The following is a 9755-nucleotide window of genomic DNA, read 5'->3' as shown; positions in this document are numbered from 1 at the left end:
TATAGCCTATCCACTGACAGTTATTTCACACAAATTCCTTTATAACAAATAAACACTTTAATACATTACATAAAATACATTTGCAATATATATATTGTACAATAGTGTCTATATATAATACAAACATTAAACTATTTCATCATCATCATTTAACTAATAATTTTAACTAATCATCTGTTTGTGAGATAGCATATCAGCATCAACATGTGGCTTATTTGCAATACAAACTACATGTATTAAGTGGAGTCCTGGTACCCCCCATGCAGAGCCTTTTCACTTGGGCACGACAAAGTACGTATATATGAAGTGATTTAGGAAGGTACCGGCTTAATCACGTTAGAAAGCCATAATGAAAATGTGTAAAATCAGCATAATTCCTTTTCAAGTATCCCTATATTCCCCATGTGGAGCCCTAATTAACATAACCAATCAATCATAATATTTTTGACAGTTATGCATGGTTTACACACAAACAACAGTACAAAAAAAATTCATGACTGTCCCCTGTATAATGGTGCGGTCCAAAAAGTGGTCGGTTATTAGAATAACCGACCACTTTTGAGGTTACTGCCTGATAACCCATGGGAAATGGGGGCCTCTGATTGGCCAACTCCATCTGGCTATATGATAATACATGATAGTGTGAGAGTACATGTTGTTTAAAAGCAAACATAAATTTATGTAGATGTGAGGGTTAGAGGATTTTGCAAATCCCAGCAGTATTTGACTGAAAATAAAACGATTTCATTTGCTTTGTGTTCGTCGATATATTCGTTTGATCACGAAATTACGAGCAGTACTAAAGATAATGAATTGCAAGAACTATGAAAAGACCATAGGTCGACCAGAGGACCATACACAATAATTTTGGCAACGTTTTCGTTATTGTCTGCAGAAGGAGAAAAACGAGTAGGTATGTGCAACATTGCATGATGGCAATATAATAACGGTCTTTTTGTGAATGTATTATCTGATGGCCTTGGTACATATAGTTTGGCAGTCAAAAAGAACATACACGACTATTTTATGAGCAGCAGCCAAAAGCAGCAGAATACACACACACACACTCTCCATACACACGTACACAAACACACACAAACACAAACACATACGGAAAGGCACACACCAATAGATGGTCAATATTCTCTGGACAATTCATGTTTCTAGGAAGAGAAAACAGTGGAAAGTGACCATATTGTCCTACAAAGTGTAAGAGTACACAGTAGAGCGGTCAACAAAGCAAGGCCGGTCAATTCTTGGATGGGAGACCAACCAAGGACGACCGGATGATGTAACCTCACGAAGCTTTCCACGAAATCGTCTTCTGGAAGGGACGTACAACAGGGATCCCGTGCTCAAGGAGGCGGCTCGACCACGTTAAACAGCCTCATTACTCATCAACACATTAGGTACTCACTGGCGGCAAATACACCCGATATATTATATTATATTATCTAGAGTTGTCAGTCTTGCTTTAGTTGCATAAGATGTGACAGCAAACTGGTGTATCACTGTATGAAAGACGGTGTCAAGCACATGTTGACCTTTGCTGTCATCCACTTGGTGCCTTGAGAGGGTCAACCTCCCGTGGACTCACAGCAAACTGAGAGAGGTCTCAGAGCCAAAGATAAAATGGAAACACCATGTTTGTTCAGCCCGGTGGGTCACTGAAACAATTTCACCTCTGATCGCCATGTTCCTGATTGAAGCTTTGCACCACTGTACTACAGATGCTGATATCTATACGTGCAATAACAAATTTACAGTTCAGATTTGATATCTCAATTAAATGATGGGCAAATGAGTGGCATCGTTTCTAGTTTAAGTCGCGTGCTACCCAAAATAGCACCGGTTGTACGGCTTGTATGCGCATTGCTTGTCCACAAAGCCCCCCTCCCCCCTGTGCTGACAGCTGTCTGGCATCCTGAGGGTTAGCGCAGAGTTCCCGGCATTCCTAGTTTAGCTGCAAACCACAACAACCGAGGAGACCGCCATGATTGCAGGACAACCAGTTTAGCGGGAGCCTGGTCAGTCCAGCTCGGGAGTTTGCTTTCGTCCGACAGTCTTTCACCAGCGCTGAAATACTTCGACATGAAGAAAGCAGACTACTTGTTTTCTGTGCCACCATTGAAGCAGAGGAGTTTAATCTGATAGAAGGTAAGCCAACTTGTACTGGAGATGTGTACACTTATTGTTCGACAAGATTTCAAATTATGATTTTTATCAACAACTGAGATCTTACATGTATAATATTGTATATATACACTTCACTGACTTCTTTAAGCTAAGGTTACGTTTTGGTTTGACGTTTTGATGCCATTAGTGCTTTTAACGGAGTATGATTATGCATTTTTTCAGTAAGTCCAAAAGTTAAGCTCATTATCGTCTAATCAAAGTTTATCAAAGGAATGCTACCCTGTGACGTCAAAAGGTTGCGAGTTCAGACATTTTGTCTCTGAACTTTCATCGGTGACATAGATTGCATAGCGACAGCCTCCGGTAGACGTCAATAAAGAAAAGAGCAGGAGAATATTTAGAAAACCTTGGCTTGAGGGTATCATTTTTCATATCACCAGTGTGTGAAAATTGAGTCACAGCAAAGACAAATATAAATATCTTGCCGATAACCTCGTGTTGTCACACTGGTTTACGTTATCGATGTAACCTTTAAGCGGGGACACGCATATGTGCATAGGTAGACATTTGCGTCTAGATCCTCCCTGAAGGGGACCTTTTATGGTAAAGCTATTTTAGAGGTAGAAAGAAAGCCCTACAGGAAATGTTCGAAAGTTTTCAGTCTTGTTGATACAAACAAATAAATCAATGACTTGTTGTTTTGATTGCTAACACTGCCAACTGTGCTGTATTCACTACTTTCGCATTTTCATTATAGGACGAATGTTTAAGTGTGCTTTTATATTCAACTGATGTTGTCGCTGAGGCCATGTTGATTTGAACACATGTATGACATCCTCTGGGAACCACAAAACTGACACGGGCGTTCGAACGTTCAAATAAGTTGCCTTTATAATGAAATCAAAGTGGTCAGGAAGGTTGGATAAATGACTGAACACACAGAGTATGGTATATTGCACAATACATTCTTAATTTTGGTTCGTTAACATCTTCTTCTTTGACTTAGGAATTGACTTTGACATTTTTCGATAGATTTGTCTAAGCATTTTGCAGCGGCTTTGTACGGTTTACAGTATGGTTGAAACCTTTTGAAAACTGTACAAAATGATGCGCGCGAGGATGTCATCCACATAGTCAAATTGACGTAATGGATTGACTAAGAATATTTCTCTAGTTATTTTTTGGTTAAAAAATACTATTATATATCAATGAGAAACAATTTAAAAGCTACGCAAAAAAACTATAACGTTTAGCTACAGCTTCTTTTTATTTTTATTTTTTTTAAATAGTAGTGTTTTTGTTTTTACAGATATGTAAAGTAAAACAGAGATGAGGCCGACCTGTTCCAACATGACGAAGTTGTTACTTATTATCCTATGGGGACTTCTTCACGACACGTTAGGACAACAGAGTCAACAGTTTCCAGTTGTGACACTCCGAAATGGTAAAATACGGGGCAAGACAGTACCCGTTCTGAATGGACTCGTGAACGCGTATTTGGGAATCCCCTACGCAGAGTCTCCTACAAGAGACCGAAGGTTCAAACCACCGGTTCCGAAAACCCCATGGAAGGGCACCTACAACGCAAGGGACTATGGGAACGCTTGTATGCAAATCGACGATGACACCTACCCAGGATTCCGCGGGTCAGACATGTGGAATGCAAACGTACCTAAATCGGAGGATTGTTTATACCTTAACGTTTGGGTGCCGTCATCAGCACCCAAGGAGGCTACGGTGATGGTTTGGATCTATGGCGGCGGATTTTACAGCGGCGTGTCGTCCTTGAGAGAATACGAAGGTCATACGTTGGCCTACACAGGTAGAGTTATAGTCGTGTCAATGAACTACAGAGTTGGAGCTTTGGGATTCTTAGCTCTGGACATTGACGACGCGCCAGGCAACATGGGATTGTTGGACCAGAACCTGGCCTTGAGATGGGTTCAGGAAAACATCGGACAGTTTGGTGGGAATCCAGCCAGTGTGACGATATTTGGCGAGAGTGCAGGTGCAGCCAGTGTAGGCTATCATCTATTGTCACCTCTCAGCAGACACCTCTTCAAAAGAGGCATCATGCAGAGCGCGTCCCCTAACGCAGAGTGGGCGTCTCAAAGCTACGAAGTATCCAAGAGACGAGGCCGCCTGTTGGCAGATGCAGTTGGGTGTCCATCCGACAGGGGGAGCCAGGTGATGGTGGACTGTTTGAAGAAAATCCCAGCCGAGGAAATCATCTATAAAGAGTGGGTGGAAGTCGGGATGTTTTTGTTTCCTTTCAATCCGGTTGTTGATGGCTATTTCGTGCCAGAACATCCAAACGACTTGCTGAGAAAGCAGACTTTTAAGAAAACCGAAGTTTTGATTGGATTTAACAAGGATGAAGGCAGCTGGTTTCTCGTTTACCTCATTCCCGGGATGGACAAGGACCAGGAGTCTTTGCTCTCGCGTGAGCAGTATCTGCAAGGGGTAAAAATGTGTCGAACGCACAGGAACGCCTTTGGACTCCAAGCGGTTGCCTTCCAACACACTAACTGGAAGGACCCAAACGACGGCAAACACAACCGTGACATTCTGGACGACATTGTCGGGGATTACCATCTGATATGCCCGGTCATCGACTTTGCCAGTTCGTATGCCACATCTGGTACGTACCTCGGGAAACACGAAATCAATCGTTTGCAAAAATTGGAAAAAGAAATATTTCCCACAGGTCATGAGGGAAGCATTTTGAGTTTTTAGAAATGGATATGTATTTTGCCAAAAAGCCCTTACTCAAGCAACTGGATATGATTTTGTAAACGGTCAGACGTTTCAACTGGCATCCACTTATATTCGTCAGTGAAACGTCTGACCTTTTCCAAAACCATATCCAGTTGCTTGAGTAGTTACTTTTGGGCATATCTTATTACCTGGATGTCCAATTTTTATCGACATAATCTGTACTTTATCAAGTCACGAAAGGCAAACATTTAAGCAACCATTATCATCTTACAAAACGTGTTTGCAAATTTGTCTTACAGTATCATGATTCCTGAAGTACTCGTAACTATTCGTACTTCTTTTGAAGGCCATGGAATATCATTTGTTGTTTTTTTATTGTCAGTTTGTTTATTTGTTTGTTTGTGTTCGTCAATTTGACTGCGTCTTGATAAATCGACAGGAATGGGTACGTATCTCTACCTCTTCTCCCACAACCTGTCCAATAACAACTGGCCTGATTGGATGGGCGTGATGCACGGGTACGAGATCGAGGTGACCTTTGGCCTGCCGATCTCGCGCACGCAGGAGTACACGCCGGAGGAGGACGCTCTCGCGAGAAGGGTCGTGAAGTACTGGACCAACTTCGCGAAAACAGGGTAGGGTGTTAGCTTGACCGAATAGTCAGAGAAAATGCCTAAGAATATCGTCAACATTGCGATACAGTTGTAATTGTGACAGGATCTAAGAGAGCTGTTTGTGGGGTTAACTTGATACATCATTCTGCACCAAGATTTAATCGCAACAAAACATTCCTCTCTGTAACTGCCCAATTGGCTTGTTGCTTTGGGAATAAGAAGTTTCACGATTAAAGTACGCATGCGCAAATTCAGAGTAATAGGCCCTGAGACATAAACAAATATTTGGAAGTAGTCATGCAAACCAACAATCGGAGGCCATGTACAAAACATGTAAAAAACATGGTCGAAATAAGAACCAAGTCAGAGGCGTTCACGTTTGCAAATGCGTATTTAGAATTGTGAACCACCTTATAAGCTCTATCACAATTCCGTGTAGGTATGTGCAGAGATAGGAATTATGGAAATGTCAAATGTGAAGGCCTCATCGTCTAGATTTGCGTATTAATGTCTAGAAGTGCTTTGCTTTGTTTATTTTCTAAGGGTCATTCGACTTTGACATTGATTCCTATCGCTGCACATGCGTGTTCAGAAATGTGAAAGAGCTTATTCCTGAAATGTTCGTGTATTTTCCACAGCGATCCGAACCAGGAGCCCTCGGACCCGGCCCATCGCATGGACACCTCCAGCGTGGCCACCTGGCCCCGGTACGACCTGATGGGCATGCGGTACCTGGACATCGCTCTGAACGGGTCCTTCCCGCGGGTCGGCCCCAGGACCAAGTCATGTGCCTTCTGGCAGAAGTACTTACCCCGATTGGAAAGAAACGCAGGTGGGTGAACACTTGATTTGATCAAGGAGTGCTAAAGGTAAAAGAAACATACCGTATTATATAATGGTGCCGCAAGTCGGATAATCTCCACTAGTACTAATGCCATGTTCATGACGAGTGTCATTGACCCCTGACGGCGACCTGTCACTGTTGTTGCCTGCCATTATCCTTTTGGAACTTGAAATGGGAAATGACTTTACCCTGGCTACCTGTAGAACTATGTTACAAGGTAGGAGTCGTGTCCCACGGCTAGATGGCGCAGGTATATATGATGCCCTCCCACCCTCTCGTGCGTTGGATTTCATCGGGTCTTGTGACGTCAGGCGGTCAAAGTTCAGACCACGACTTGCAGGGTAGGGTTTTGAAACAGTGGGACGGCACGATTTTCAAATCATACAAAGCTTGTCAATTGTGAAAGAAAAATGTAATACGAGTGAGAAGTGTGGCATATTTTGCATAGAACCGCATTCTTTCCGTTGCATGCACCGCAGCGCCACCTAGTGGTGAAATATGGCTTTGCAGTTAATATTGCCTTCACGAAGTAGCAGAAGCACCAACACAACTTGTGCATTGGCGAGTGGGAAAGTATCCTAACACACTCTGGCATCTAGCGAGCGTTTACCGAACTGCAAGCTGTATACTCACATTTGTGTTCTCCCCCATGCAGCTAACATCACAGAAGAAGAGCGGCAGTGGAAGGAGAATTTCTACTCCTGGCGAGGAGAATACATGCCGGACTATAGATCTGCCTTCAAGGCATTTGTCGAGCGTATGGACAAAGAGAAGGAACGATGTGGAACATCCGATGACCTCGAGTAGTATAAGATGTATAAAACACACTTTTGACGTCGTTGACCGTATATATTGTATATACTATATCATTTCCGTATCCTAATTGATAGACTAAAGAAATTGCATTAAATCAAACAAGGCATATATTGCAAAATACAATATTTACACCAACTTTCTTTGATTACTTCTATAATCTTCTACTATTAGTTTAAGAGTAAGAGCATTGTGTTTGGTGAAAGTAGAATCAAACTTAAGATACAAAAAATGTTCGTTTTCTATTATTTTATGTCTTCAACATGAATTATGTTGCAGGCACGGTATAGACCAAGAATATGATAGATAGAAACAAAAACATATATTTCAGGGAAGCATGTAGATTTATTGTTGTGTGCGTTTCACTTGTTTTTTAATGGATCAACTATTAGTGTGGAGATGGTCTCGAGATTGTATTTTCAAAGAAAAAAAGCACAGTCAATGAATTAAAAAATGTTACTTGATCATATGTCATTGTTTGTCCACATACTTTCACATAGCACGAGTGTCAATACGGGGTCTTTATGTTCAACGGCATTGCTTAAGACAAGAGCTATCTACCGCTCCAGCTTGTTGACGGTTAGGTACCATCTTCTGCATGATTAAAAGATTTTCCGGTGCAGTACCATGATGAGCCGCTAAGAGGCCAATAAAAAATCATTTTTAGGTCTCATCAAGACCCAACCACAATAAATTAAAATATCAAGGAAATCTATTAAGGTATTGTTGAGTTAGCATTTTTACACACACACACACACGCGCACACAGAGACAAACATACGCACACAGATACACACAGAGAGATACATAAACAAACACACACACACACACAAACACACACTACCGAAAGTCGACACGGGTAGTGATACGATGAATTGCCCATCGTTCCACCTTGTCTGCTTTCTGAGCTTCCGAAAATGCCAGAGTACGGCGCAATCAACCCCAGAGCAAGCTCTTTGCGCGTCGTCAACTTGCCTAATTCATTTCGTTCTTGTCGACAATGCACCTATCAAGCTAGGTAAGAACCTGGCAAAGGGGGCATGCAAATACATGGTGAGATCTATTGCATGCCATCTTTACAACACAGGATACATGATACATATTGTTACATACGGCTCCGTGTACAAGAATTACCGAATGTGTAAAATGTTCATAAGTGCGTTAGTTTACGGATTGTATGTATATATAATATCTACTTGCACACTCTCTTGCCCAGAAGTTGCAACTTTACTCGGAGCCTGAAAAAGGGGAGGGGGTCGCCAGATCACTTCGTCGTTTTCATCTTAAACTAACGTTACAATCTAAATTTTGAAAAACGTGACCTACTTCAGATTTTAAGACTGGAGTATAAGATCAGGATTTGGTTGAGATTGACAGAGTAAGGAGAATGCAAGTTTCAAGTACACTGCAAGTTGATGGGAAACGTACAGTATACTCACACACAACAGCTGCTACATATATATTACATTGTAAACATGCCCAAAGCAAAGTCGATTTCCCAGTGGCGCCAAGCTGTCAAATAGATTATAAGACATACGGTACGGTACAACTCCACAGTCTTTTCTCACACCAAACGATCCGGAACTCTAATAACCAAAGCCGCAAACCCAAATGTTGTCTTCATCCAGATGTACATGTTGCACTCTTAGATTGAACGTCTCCGTTATACACGACTGGCGGTCAATTCCAATTTTCCGGCAACCAGCTGACTCCAATGTCTACAGAATTAATGACCAGCATATTTCTTTAATGCCGACCTTTCCATTCGATTTTACAGCGTTTTGCGTCGGCTTGCCGATGTCGGCTGGCGATAAATTACTTCGGGCGTGCTCGTCGGGTGAGACCGACACGATGGTGATGGATTCGTGATGACGTCAAAGTCTGAGGTCCCGGATGAATGCTTGCGGTGGCCATTTTCTTTTTTTAAATGGCGGATATATATGTAGGACGTAAAGTGGAAACCCAAAACCGCTTCACAGCTGTGATGCCGATATGTCTGCTATGTGGCGGTATGTTGAACATACCAAGCGATCAGAAGGAGGGAAGGACAATATTTACTTTGTCGTCAAATAGTTTGATGAACAAAAACCAAGCGAACATAGGAAATGGATTGTGCAGAACTAAGTCTATATTCCCAAGCAGGCCATTTATTTTACTCAAGAAAGAAAAGATACAGTCAGTGATCAGGCATTGTTTCATTTGCATAATCAAATTTTTTTGGCGACTGTATTTTTTTTACAAAGGCTGGCGCTTGGAAATGAATGAGAAATGGGCATTTTAGTCGGAAGAAATGAATAATCGACAAATATGTCCTAATTTGGAATTACCCTAATTTTTCATCATCTCACTAGTGTTGAGTGACAACGCGCAAACATCATTCATCAAGCAAACCCTTCTTTCGACAACCTTGCGATAACTTCCGCATAGTTTGGAGCGTTATATGGAAAGTGGTGAAAAATTAATTCTTACCCGGCCTTTATCAGCCTGGTAGCCAATCAATGTTGGTCATGGGAGAAGGGAAAAGAAAATAACGACCAGGCGGACCTACAGATGGCGGAATAGGCACAGAAGTTACAAACACAACAAACATGCTCTCTTCTCCAAATATCATTTATAGATGAAAATATCTTC

General features: G+C 41.8%; 1 protein-coding gene across 1 annotated transcript; it reads left to right on the top strand.

Moving 5' to 3' along the window:
• Nucleotides 1–1783: 1783 nt before the first annotated feature.
• On the top strand, nucleotides 1784–7594 carry LOC118426981 (cholinesterase 2-like). Its single transcript, XM_035836615.1, has 5 exons — nucleotides 1784–2157; nucleotides 3446–4855; nucleotides 5294–5489; nucleotides 6107–6300; nucleotides 6968–7594. The coding sequence occupies exons 2-5, from the start codon at nucleotides 3466–3468 to the stop codon at nucleotides 7117–7119; spliced, it is 1932 nt and encodes a 643-aa protein (XP_035692508.1). The 5' UTR covers nucleotides 1784–2157; nucleotides 3446–3465; the 3' UTR covers nucleotides 7120–7594.
• The last annotated feature ends 2161 nt before the right edge of the window (nucleotides 7595–9755 follow it).

Source organism: Branchiostoma floridae, chromosome 12 (genome assembly GCF_000003815.2).
Source record: "Branchiostoma floridae strain S238N-H82 chromosome 12, Bfl_VNyyK, whole genome shotgun sequence".
Taxonomy (NCBI): domain Eukaryota; kingdom Metazoa; phylum Chordata; class Leptocardii; order Amphioxiformes; family Branchiostomatidae; genus Branchiostoma; species Branchiostoma floridae.
This window is presented reverse-complemented; position numbering and strand designations above follow the sequence as displayed.